Source organism: Aquarana catesbeiana, linkage group LG04 (assembly GCF_042186555.1).
Source record: "Aquarana catesbeiana isolate 2022-GZ linkage group LG04, ASM4218655v1, whole genome shotgun sequence".
Classification (NCBI taxonomy): domain Eukaryota; kingdom Metazoa; phylum Chordata; class Amphibia; order Anura; family Ranidae; genus Aquarana; species Aquarana catesbeiana.
In genome coordinates this window covers 132,041,483-132,054,593 of record NC_133327.1, presented here as the reverse complement: position 1 = coordinate 132,054,593, position 13,111 = coordinate 132,041,483, and the positions used below count along the sequence as shown (strand labels likewise).

At 43.8% G+C, this 13,111-nt stretch overlaps 1 protein-coding gene across 1 annotated transcript in view; it reads left to right on the top strand.

Annotated features, from left to right (window-relative positions):
- Positions 1-11,552, top strand: part of FBXO36 (F-box protein 36) — a 92,380-nt gene extending 80,828 nt beyond the window's left edge. The window contains exon 4 of the mRNA XM_073625660.1: positions 11,058-11,552. Within this exon, the coding sequence (XP_073481761.1) occupies positions 11,058-11,249 (192 nt within the window). The 3' untranslated portion in view covers positions 11,250-11,552. The remainder of the gene's footprint in view (positions 1-11,057) is intronic.
- The last annotated feature ends 1,559 nt before the right edge of the window (positions 11,553-13,111 follow it).

Sequence of the window (13,111 nt, the reverse complement as noted above, 5' to 3'; positions counted from 1 at the left end):
ACAGCTTTCTAGATCCAATCATGACAGTTCAGGTTCAGGAAAATATCTGAAGGAACAAGCATGAAAAATGTTCTTGTGCAATAACAGAACAAATCATTTTTTGTGTAATTAGTATGGTATTTGTACGGAAAAAAACACACAATGCATGCTCGGAAATAAAAGAATACATTACAATACTATACATTACATCACTTCCGAAGTTGTATTCTGTTGTGCGAGAATTTTTATAACTTTAGTAACTAAGGCTGTAACTAACAATTATTTTCATAATCGATTCGTTGCCCGATTATTGTTTTGATTAATCGGATAAAAACCTTAAAAAATGTATTCTTGAATATCTATATGCGGTGGTAGATATAAATAACCAGCTATATGGTTAGAGAACAAAATAGAGGTTGGATCTGGTACAGAGCAGCCCTGATCCTCCTCTTCTGAGGTCCTCCACCAGGGCTTCCGGCTCCTTCTGCCTTCAGAGTGCCCCTATAGCAAGGTAAAAAAAACTTCTATTACTACAATGTTATACTTAACTGCTCTGTGCCATTGTTTTGCACAGAGCAGCCCCGATCCTCTTCTCTTTAGTACCCCCAACGGTGATGTATGCTCCTCCCTCCTGCCGAGTGCCCCAATAGCTAGCCTCTTCCTATGGGGGCACTCAAGCAGGCTCACTTGGGAGCCATGCTCCTATGAATGGACATCATCCATTCTCACACAGAGTGTAGCTCGGCCCAGCTCCCCACTCTCTCCTTATTGGCTCACTGGCTGTGGTTGACAGGAGCAGGAGCCAATGGCTCCCACTGCTGTGTGAAGCAATGAGGAAAGTGAGGCCTGGGCAGAGCTGCTGTTGCTGTCATGCACATCGCTGGCTCGAGATAGGGCTCAGATATGTGTAGGGGGGGTCCGCTTCCAGAAGATTTTTTTACCTTAAAGTGGAGTGCCAACTAAAAATGGAACTTCCGCTTTAAGTGAAGGTGACCCCCTGACATGCCACATTTGACGTGTCATTTTTTGGGGAGGGGGGGGCGGATACCCTCTTTTTAGGGGCATCCAGCTCCTACTTCCTCCTGGGAATCCGCGGAGCCGGAAGGAAGTTCACCTCTACCCCCTCCCTCCGTGCAATCTTCTGGGACATGTCACAGGTCCCAGAAGATTGTTTGGTCAATTCTGCATTCATCAGGCTCTATTTCAATTCCCTCCTTCACAATATTCCATAATGGTACATATTTTATATATTTTCATTTCGCTCCAGTATCATATTTCTTTATTATTTTCCCATATCATTATATATACTCTTCTGATTGCTCAACCAGATTAGACACTAACCACCAATGCCAGATCTTTTCAAATTTCTTAGGACATCTCCTATGTTTATAAGTCAGTTCTTCTCATCCAAAATTAAGATTTATTGCTTTAATCCATTGATCTGTCATTGGTGTCTCTAGGTTTCTACGCCACCATACGAAGCTACCTTCTTGTGAATTGATTCTAGTTATCATTTGAATAGAGGAATATATCTTTCCCATTGGGCCTTTTCCTGGATGCCTTTTAGGGCAGGGTCTTTCATCCTCAGGCCTTTGTGTCTTAGGTTTGAAAGGCAGTGATTTGGTCTCCTGTGCACATTTTCTCTAATGCCGCGTACACACGATCGGAAATTCGGCCAGCAAAAGATCGATGAGAGCTTTTGGTCGGCAAATGCGACCGTGTGTATGCTCCATCGGACTTTTGCTGGCCGAATTCCAGCCAGCAAAAGATTGAGAGCATGTTCTCAATTTTTCAGTCGGAAAAAGTTCCTATCCGAAAATGCAATCGTCTGTAGCAATTCTGACACGCAAAATTCCTACGCATGCTCGGAAACAATTTGACGCATGCTCGGAAGCATTGAACTTCATTTTCTCGGCTCGTCGTAGTATTGTACGTCACGGCGTTCTTGACGGTCGAAAGTTCAGCGAACTTTTGTGTTACCGTGTGTATGCAAGGCAAGCTTGAGCGGAATTCCGTCGGAAAAACCATCCAAGATTTTTCTAACTGAAAATCCACTCGTGTGTACGCGCAATAGTTTTAGAAAGTCAAATGTGTCTGCTTCTATTCTGTTGCCATTGATCTCCTTTCATTTGGATGAGTTGATTGACCCGTGTTTGTTTTTCTGTTCCCATTCCTCTGTTTGAACCACTTTTGATCATCCCTAGGTTCCTTAATTAACAGCAAGCTGTGTCCCTCAATGAGTTATAGCAAAAATAGATTTTTGTACTGAAATTCCTTGAGGCTCACAGCTCCCTCCCCTCATATGTCATCATTCTCTCTTTGGATTGCTTGCTACAACTGAGAAGTTGGGAGGAGTTGTAGTCTCTAGGACAGGTGGTTGACCTTCAGTGTTCTATATGCCTAGTGTTCATTAGTGTCCTGTAGGCGGCAGTATAACCCTAGATTGCTTAAAGTGGATGTAAACCCGATTCATGAAATTTGAGCTGGGCACATATATCTGCAGTGTTTTGTTATCTTTCTTCAAAGCACTATGTCCTGTAGTTGTCTCCTGCTCCTTCTGTTATTAGCCTGATAACTCTTGACAAGTTCTCCATCACATGATAAAAGCAGCCAGAGTTTTGTGTTGGGGAGGATGCTATAAATAGATTAGCAGAGCCCTGAACTATTCAACAAACAGAGCTGAAAGTCTCTACCCATGAGGAGAAGGGGCGTGTGCCTTTCCTCCAATCAGCTGTATTGGCTGTATGCCCAGGCTTCACTGCAGTGCTAACCAGGAAGAGAAAATCTCCTAACACAATGTGCTCTTTCTAAACAGTATATAAAGCTGAAGACAGCAGATATACATGTAAAACTTATGTAGGGAGATTTGTTTCATCTCTGTGTATCATCTGAGGCTGTTCACTTCACTGGATATATGTGAGAGTTTACATCCACTTTAATTACCAGCAAGCTGTGTCCTTAAATGGGCTCAGTGAAAGAAGTTTGCATCACTCACAATCTTGGCTTTACCAGATCCAGGACTAGATAACCTATTGGTGAATTCATGTAAGGAAAAGGGTGGGGAAAATTTGTAAATAAGAAACAGGGTGGAGACATTTTTTTTAAGGCTCCATGCACAATGAAGCTCATAAACGTCAGTTTTTGGGAGTTTGGGCATTTTTTTTAACAGCCCCCTCTGTTATCCTATGTGTCCATGCATATATGGACGTTTATCAGCAGTGGAGTTTAGGGCTGTGCCCTAAAATCGTGTTCAGGAACTGTTTTTCTGACCACAAAAAATGCTTAAAAATGTTAAACGCTAATAAACGTTGATAAACGCTCAAAAACTTGGTTCACCAACGTTTTTTAACATTTTTGATCCATTGAAAAAATAAATAAATAAATAAAAAAACCCGCTAAAAACCGCTAACACAGAAAACGCTAATAAATGCTATTGCTAAAACATTAAAAAATGTTGAAAGACTCACTGCAAAGTTACTGGTGTTTTTATAATGTCATTTCAACGTCCAGTGTGCATGGAGCCTAAAAGTTAGAATTCGCAAGCTGCCTTAACCACTTAAGGACCGAGCCTCTTTCTGAGATTTGTTGTTTACAAGTTAAAAACAGGTTTTTTGCTAGAAAATTACTTAGAACCCCCAAACATTATACATTTTTTCTCACACATCATGGAGAATAAAATGTATTTGCACAGCGGTCTTACAAGTGCACTTTTGTGCACATGTTTTGAGTTACAGAGGAAGTCTAGGGCTAGCATTATTGCTCTCGCTCTACCGATCGCGGCGATACCTCACATGTGTGCTTTGAACACTGTTTTCATATGCGGGCGCTACTCACCTATGTGTTTGCTTCTGCACGCGAGCTCGTCGGGACAGGGCGCGTTTAAAATTGTATTTATTTTTTATTATTTATTTTACCTTTATTTTTTTATTTTTACACTGTTCTTTAAAAAAAAATGTGTCACTTTTATTCCTATTACAAGGAATGTAAAAATCCCTTCTAATAGAAAAAAAGCATGACAGGACCTCTTAAATATGAGATCTGGGGTCAAAAAGACCTCAGATCTCATATTTACACTAAAATGCAATAAAAAAAAAAAAATCCCCTCACTCGTCTCCATACCCAGCCAGCAGAAGGACCCAATCGCCTCCACCGCTGCCGACGGCTCACTTGGAGCGTGGTGGGAGGGGGGGGCCTCTCCCGCCACCGATAAAAATTATCTCACTGCGAATCTGCCGCAGAGACCACTATTATCGGAAACCGTACCGCCGGCAGAAGAAGAGGATACCAGGGTTATGGCAGCTAGCTGCTGCCATAACAAAGATATCCCTCTTCAATATTAGGACGTATATCGGCGTGCAGTGGTCCGGACATGGTTAACCACCTCAATACTGGGCATTTTCGCCCCCTTCCTGCCCAAGCCATTTTTCAGCTTTCAGCACTGTCGCACTTTGAATGACAATTGCGCGGTCATACAACACTGTACCCAAATGATATTGTTATTGTTTTTTCCCCACAAATAGAGCTTTCTTTTAGTGGTATTTGATCACCTCTGCGTTTTTTATTTTTTGCGCTATAAACAAAAGAAGAGTGACAAGTTTAAAAAAAAACACAATAATTTTGACCTTTTGCGATAATAAATATCCAATTTTTTTTTCTTTAAAACAAATTTTTTCTCAGTTTAGGCCGATATGTATTCTTGTACATATTTTTGGTAAAAAAAATCGCAATAAGCATATATAGATTGGTTTGCGCAAAAGTTATAGCGTCTACAAAATAGGGGATAGTTTTATAACATTTTTATTTTTTTTAAATTTTTTTACTGGTAATGGCGGCGATCTGCGATTTTTATCGTGACTGCGATATTGCGGCGGACACATCGGACACTTTTGACACATATTTGGGACCATTCACATTTATACAGCGATCCGTGCTATAAAAATGCATTGATTACTGTATAAATGTGACAGGCAGTGAAGGGGTTAACACTAGGTGGTGATCGAGGGGTTAACTGTGTTGCTAGGGAGTGATTCTAACTGTAGGGGGTGGGGACTCACTAGGGGAGGAGACCGATCGGTGTTCCGCTGTACTGGGAACACATCATCGGTCTCCTCGGTCTCCTCTCCTCTGACAGGACCGTGTTACCGGTAATCGCGGGTGCGCGGCGGACATCGCGGCCGCCGGGCACGCGCACCGGGTGCCTAGTGACACGGCGGGCGCGCGCGATCGCCGGCGGTGGCGCGCGCGCGCGCCCCCTGGTGGCCTAGGAAAGCGAGGACGTCATATGACGTCCGCCCGCAACGAGAGCTGCGCCGCCTGGCCGTCAATTGACGGCCGGCGGTCGGGAAGCAGTTAAAGGAGAAGTCCAGCCAATGCCAGTTTTTTGCTTGGGCTTCTCCTATGGATCACAGGCGTGCAGTTGGTTTTGCACTCCTGTGATCTGCTCTCTGCTGACATCACGGATATCAGGCCAGGCACCGCGTCATCCCGACAATAGAAGTCTGGATCCGCCAGGTGCCTGGACTAACACCCCACTCAGCCACTCAGCGAGCCACTGAGAGCCTAAGATGGCTGCCCCCTCCACAGCCTAGCGCTCCAATGAGCATGGAGGGAGAAGAGCAGAGAGCTGTGACTGACAGTCTACAGCTCTCTGCTCACAGAGCTGTGAAAACTGAGCGATGGGCGATGTTCGATCACTCGGTTCTCAGTGCAGAGGCGCTGGGGGACAGATGCAGCATCAGACTCATGCTGCATCCACCGAGGTAAATATAAATCTGCAAAACAAAAAAGAAACCCATCTGTAAAACGTTTGCATTACAATAAAGCTGTACTAAGGAAAATATGCAGGCTGCCATTGACCACTCTGGAAATACTAGCTGCCTGGCGGTCAGTATAGTTTAAGTCACTGACCCATAATAGCAGGCCCTATATATAGCTTATAACAGGTTTCCACTGATGATTTCTAGTTGCAATGTACTTAAGAAGTGTATGCTGTTAAGTTGAGTTAAAGCGGGGTTCCACCCAAATTTTGAACAATATCTGTATGTATTCCCTTCCTTGCCTAGATGCTGACATGCCGTTTAAAAAAATTTAAATCGCCGTAATTACCTTTTATTTTTCTATTCTTCTTTGCACTTCCTGGTTCTCCTTACGTGGGAGTAGGCGTGTTTCTAGCCTCTCCCAGACTCCTGGGAGCTAGTCTCAGGCTTCCCAGGATGCCACTGAGCATGTGCGGGAACGAGCGGTGAATGCTGGGAGCACAGCATTCACCACATCCAGGAAATAAATGCTTGTGGGCTTCAAATGCCCACAATGAAGATGGAAACCGCCTGCAGTGAATAATATAAGTTATTCTTTCCGACGAAATCTGACACGGACATATTACACACAATATGTGAGTATGTAATGCTGAGAAGAAAAGTTTGTGAATGAACTCAAAAAAAAAAAAACGATAGATAGGTGGACCCCTGCTTTAAGGAGTTAGAACAATGTCACGAAACATTGAGAGTAGTTGTCATTGTGGTAATTGCACTGCGCCCAAGAGCAAATAAACATAGAAGTGGAGTGGATTCTATTGCTGGGGCTTCATGAGTGTGAGGTCCAGAGGATTTGTGTTACTTCAAAGACCTTCAGATAAAAGAGTTGGTCTCAAAGCTGACATCTCCTTTGCAGTGTTGTATCTTCATTGGCCATGTTCCATCGTACTCCCCAAGCTTTCACTAGGAGTTTCCTGGCAGCAGTTCAAAGCTCAGTTACTGAAATTCTCTTTAATTAAAGACACGTCATCTAGGTTGTCTTATTATATACTTTGACTCCTTTTTCAAGCCTTAAAGCAGAGGTCCGCCGACAATAGAATTTTTTTTTTAAACAATTTAGACCCTTACATATGGTCAATGTTACACTCACATGTTTGGTAACAGATATCCCCCGATGTCCGGTTTGGTAGCAAAAATGTTGTTTTAAAATCTGTTGCTGGCAGGTTTCATCTTGCTTGTGGGCATGTGAAGCCCACAAGCATAAACTTCCTGGATGCAAGGAATGCTGAGCTACCAGCATTCACCGCTCGTTCCCACGCATGCTCAGCTTGTACGGCGCGGAGCGCCGTAAACTTCCACGTTGCCATCACAACGGGCGGCGGCATCAGAAGTTCCTGCCCCGTAGTGATGGCAACGAAGATAACACTGAACACACACACAATTCGCGGCGGGCATCCGCACTGACTCCTGGGAATAATGACACAGAGCTCCCAGGAGACAGTGCGGCGCCGGATATTATGACCATACCCGCGGGGGTCATAGACAGGAAATGAACAAGAAAGCACAGATATACAGGTACACCCTCTTATAAAAAAAAAAAAAAAAATTCTTCAATTTAACAATGTAAGCAATGCAATAATGCGATGGAGCTAAACTTAGAAATTTGTGTGGACTTCTGCTTTAATAATGATTCTTGCAGTTGTCTAATTTAAAATCAACTCTCCCTTCCTTAAATTACTTTGAAAAGCCTAAAATAAAAACATACTTTCTGTTCATTCAGCAGGTATGAGCTTGTACTATATATTCTTACAGGTTTTTCGTGCGTGTGCTCTGATACGATAGCTTTAGGCCCCGTGTACAGAGGACGGCAATTGCTGCTTGCATGTGCGTAAATGAATAGTGTGCAATCGACATCACTGGGTCATTAGTTATATTGCTGCTTTGCTTTCCAAAGAAAAACCATCTGTTGTGTTCAACCTTGTTTGGAAAAACATGGCCTGGAACAATTTGTAGCTATATTAGCCCTGGTATCCAAGGTCCAGTATGATGATCATTGCTAAACCCCCCAGAAAATACCAAAACAATATTGCTGCTAAAAATACACTAAAATCATTGTTAGTGGACACAAACTCCTGCTAAATCTAGAAAATAAAACTGTATTGAGTTAATAAATAAAGCTCTGTGTGGGAATGAGGTCATGGGGCTTATTGGGGTTGGGGCTGTGGCCTGTACAGTGTAAATCAGTGGTTTATTTATGTGACTGCAGCCGCCTGGAGCTGTGTGCGGCCAGCTTATGATATGCAATGGGGATGCAGCAGCTGTACAAACACAACTGCAAGTCCTAATTTGACAAACATGTGGATGCAGGTGGACGGCCCTGAACACCTGTCAGATTGTTTGTACAGCTGCTGCTTCCCCATAAAGTAACAGGCAGCTAGAGCCGCATGAACAAATCACTCATGCACATGGTCAGAGTACCTGTGAATGAGCACTCGGGGCTCGTTCACATGTGGGGTTGGGGGGTAGTAAAACCTGCCCCTTTAGTTGTAGAGGCAGCGGCTGGGGGTGTACACATTCCACAGCTGCAATGAACGTTGCTGCTCTGCTGGCTGCCCACATCCGCACACAATGCACGTGATTGCGATGCACTGGTGCACGGTTAAACCAGGCGGTGAAGAGGTGAGACAATGCTTCTTCACCGCCTGTCAAGCACATGTGAATGAGCCTTTTATTTTATTTTTTTTATTATATTTTACAATTTTTTTTTATTTTTATTTTTACATTTTTAACAGCCTTGTTGGATGGTCTTTGGTGAATTATCAGGGGTCTAAACAGATCCTGGAACCAATCCCCCTGTAGCTCCCTCTGCAGTAGCCGAAAGCCAGCAGAAGGGAGAGGAGGAGAAACTGGTTGCAGTGCAGGGAGAGCTACAAGGGGGATTGGTTTTGGCGACAAGGCAGTAAAGCTGGCCCTCCTGCTGTGCAGATGCCCAAGCCCCCCTGTTAAACTTATGGGGCCCAGGCCTCCATATAGGAAAGCTGACTGTCCTGCCTTATCAGCAGCCCTGGACCTAAGTGTGGTTACACTGATTATAGTGTGGATGTCAGCTCACCCTGACTGAGCAATGGCAAATTTAAAGTGTTGTGATATGGGGGATGTTTAGCTCAGTAGTAGATGCGTTTTTGTACAGTGAGTCCACATCACACAGGCATTATAGTTAAGGGCCTGGTAGCTCACTTTTATTATAAGAGAAAAAAAAAAACAAAGCAAAAGTCCATCCGGGATTCCCATGCAAGGGTTTCAACTTCAGTCAGCAAACACAAATGAAAAATACTGAGCCACCTGGCTCTCCGGTCAGCAGTAGCTCTGCTTGTTTTGGTCTCCCAGACCACTTGCTGTTCAGACCCACATGGCCTCTTGACAGGGTTTTCCCAGTACTTCCAGCTTGAACCCACCAGAGACTTCTGGATTCTCTCCAGCCCCCCTGGACTCACTGGCCTCTGCAGCTTCCTAAGTTCCCCAGACCCTCTCTTGGTCTCCCAGACTCTGGACATTGGCCAGACTTTCCCAGTTCTTGGGCCCAAAATCCCCCTCACATGGGCGGCAGTGTCCACCAGGTACTTCCAGCTCTCCTGACAGGGTTCTGTCTTCAACTAGCTCTAACTCCAACTCCCTCCACTTACTGCTCTCACCAGCCCATCGTTATAAGGGCTGTGTACAACTGGGCACACACCCTGCAGGTTGTCCACAACACCTGGACACTGCATTGGAGATTCCATCCCACCCAAGTCTCTCAGGAATCTCCAAATTACAGAGATCCAATCCAGAAATACCAAGATCTTGAGGAAGCTGCAAAAGCAGTTTTCTCCACTCAAAACCTAGACTCTGTAGCCCTGCAGTCAGCAGACATGAAAACTCTGTGTTTTTTTTCCTGCCCATCTCCCTAGTGACAGAGCCTCATACTATCACAGTGTATTTCCACATTTGCAGTCAAGTTTGCGAAAACCCCACTATATCTTTGTTGTGTGTTCTGAGTGACACAGCGTACTTAAAAATATATATTTTAAAAGTCTTACTTTTTAGATGTGTCTTTGGAACAATCCTTTGGAACTATTTTGTAGTGAGTCTGTCCCCAGACATGGACTAGGGCATTTCCCCTGTTAACAAATACTGCAAAATCCAAGCCTGAGATCTTTAACCTTCACAGACAGTAACCAAATCTAGTTTGCAACTGATAATGAGATCTGCCAGCACAGTACTGGCACGGTCAATTATGTTAAACATTCACTCCCCAGCCTCCTCTGCATAGCAAATGAAAGCTTCAGTTTTGGAGTTTTCAGTAAAACGTAAGTAGCAATTTTTTATATTTCTGCTATGTGAATGAGAACATGTAACAAATATAAAGTGGGTGTTATCCTAATTTTGCTGCATAATTTTAACTATCCTTTACGCTTTTTGAAATTCAGTGCCCTGACTTGTTCTCTCCACACTTTTAAGACCCCAGAGAGAGAGGGTCTCCTCTAATCCCTATGCTAGCATATAAACTCACCCTGCTTCCTGAAAATGGGCATGTTTGAAGCAGACAGTTTTAGCAGTGAAAAAGTAATGTTCTTATTTCAATACAATCAGAAGAAATTCAATATAATGTGCCTTTACAAGCACATGAATTTTGATGGCATCCCAGTCCTAATCGGTAGGGTTCAATATTGGGTTGGCCCATCCTTTGCGGCTATAACAGCTTCAACTCTTCTGGGAAGGCTGTCCACAAGGTTTAGGAGTGTGTCTATGGGAATGTTTGACCTTTCTTCCAGAAGCGCATTTGTGAGGTCAGGCACTGATGTTGGACAAGAAGGCCTGGCTCGTAGTCTCCGCTCCAAATAATCCCAAAGGTGTTCTGCCGGGTTGAGGTCAGGAACTATGGGGCCAAGCCCAACCCCTGAACAACAACCCCACCCCATAATCCCCCCTTCACCAAATGAGACAAGACCAGTGCACAAAGCAAGGTCCATAAAGACATGGATGAACGAGTTTGGGGTGCAGAAATTTGACTGTCCTAACCTCAACCCAATAGAACACTCTTCTGGAAGAATGGCCAAACATTTCCATAGACACACTTCTAAACCTTGTGGACAGCCTTCCCAGAAGAGTTGAAGCTGTTATAGCGGCAAAGGGTGGGTCAATTCAATATTGAACCTTACAGACTAAGACTGGGATGCCTTTAAAGTTCATGTGTGTGTAAAGGCAGGCATCCCAATACTTTTGGCAATATAGTGTAGCTCATCTTTTTTTATACATATAAACCAGCATTTACATTTTATTTTTCAGCTTTGCAATTCGGACAAGCTATGGGAGCACATTGTGGAAAGATCTTGTGATACCGTCACCCCAGAGATGAGAGCTTTAGCCCAAAATATTGGCTGGAAGCAGTTCTTCTTCACCAACAAACTGCAGCTTCAGCTCAAGCTCCGGAGATGGAGGAAGAAACAGGAAGAGAGTCAAGATATCGTCTTGCAATGACATCATTAGTGCCGAATAATAAAGTACAAAGAAGTCACGTCTCCTCATTAGTTATAGGAACATGTTTGAAAGAACTGTCTGTATTGCCCATAGCACCCAGTGTCTGTATTTTTAAGTTTCTAGTGCATGGAAAAAATGCAATAAGTTGCTATGGGGAACATAGACAGTCCTTCCACATAGGAAGGAAGCTATAGACAGCAGATCCCTCACCTAACCCAGAGTGATATGATTTGCTTATGGCCAGTCCTTGCATGTTATGTACACTTAATAGATGTCATTCAGGGTTTATTCTGGTAAATATTTGTGCCTACACTTTTCGGATCGGAGCGGCGTCGGATGTCAGCGGACATGTCACCGCTGACATCCGACGCTCCATAGGGATACATGTATGTCCGTTTTTCATCCGAAAATGGAAGGATGAAAAACGGACATACGGATCCCCCGTGTGAAAGAGCCCTTAAACATAGTGCCAAAATTATTTTCTGCTTAAGATGTATTTGTTTTTTTACATTACAATGCTTTTGTACCAGAAGCATCAGTGTGATTAAAAGCTGAAATATAGTTACATTTGAGCGTCTTTATTTGGGTGCGTAGAAGAATTCATACTAGTTAAATAATTTTTTAACAGATTTGTTTAAAAGGTCAATCCACTATATAATGTTTAGTTATGGATGGATGCTGATGGGTTGAATTACTCACTGCCTTTTCAGAGTTTAGGTACTCCCATACAGAGCTCTGGCTTCTGGGGTTGCCACCTGTCCTCCTCCATGTAGTAAGCTGTATATATGCGTCATAGCTAGTAAGTGATGCAGTTCATTATAACGTACCATCCGTGCCAGATTTAGACTGGGGGGGGGACACACAGAGCAGACAGTGGTGACTGACAGTAACCAGCTCTCTGCTCACGGAGCACTGAGAACCGAGCGATCAGCAGTGTTTGATCACTCAGTTCTCAGTCTTTGACCCCTTTCACATTGGAGGCGTTTTTTGGGCGCTTTAGCACTAAAAATAGCGCCTATGAAGCTCCTGAAAAATGCCTCATCTGCAAGCCCAGTGTGAAAGCCCGAGTGCTTTCACACTGGGGCGCTGCACTGGCAGGACGTCAAAAAAAGTCCTGCAAGCAGCTTCTTTGAGGCGCTTTAGGAGCGGTGTATACACTGCTCCTAAAGCGCCCCTGCCCACTGAAATTATTGGGCAGCGCCGCCGAAGCGCCTGCAAAGCGCCTCGGCGCTTTTAACCCTTTATTCGGCCGCTAGCGGGGGTTAAAAACACCCCACTAGAGGTCGAAAAGCGCCTCTAAAACAACTGTAAAGCGCCGCTAAAACTAATGGCGCTTTACCGCCAACACCCCCATGCTTTTAGTGTGAAATGGCTCTTAGAGCCAGCGAGGGACAGATGCAGCATCGGACTGATGCTGCATCCACCTAGGTTAGTACGATTTCTAAAATAAAACCCTAATTTCTCTTTTAAAGTATATCAAAACTTTTTTTTTTCTGTTTTTCTGAGAGGATTTCCTTCAGTTGCATTTTCTCACTTCCTAGGTCTGAGGAACAGATATTTAAGAAAAATCTCCCCAATGGGGCACAAAATGCAAAGAAAAAAAAACCCGACAGAGCTTTTAACCATTCCCCACTTCACAGTTTTGACTTCAGATATACCTTAAAGCCCAATTCCAGTTGGGGCGAAACTCAGCAGCTTATGGCAAAATTGGCCAAAGGGTTTCCACTGAACCAGTACATTGCATAGTATCACTGTTGCAACCACTGTCCTAAAACCACACATAATCTGCTTATTTTTGGGATTTCAATGACATGAGATGTGTAAAAACCTTTTTGTTTTATGGAAGCTTTACAGGACTCATT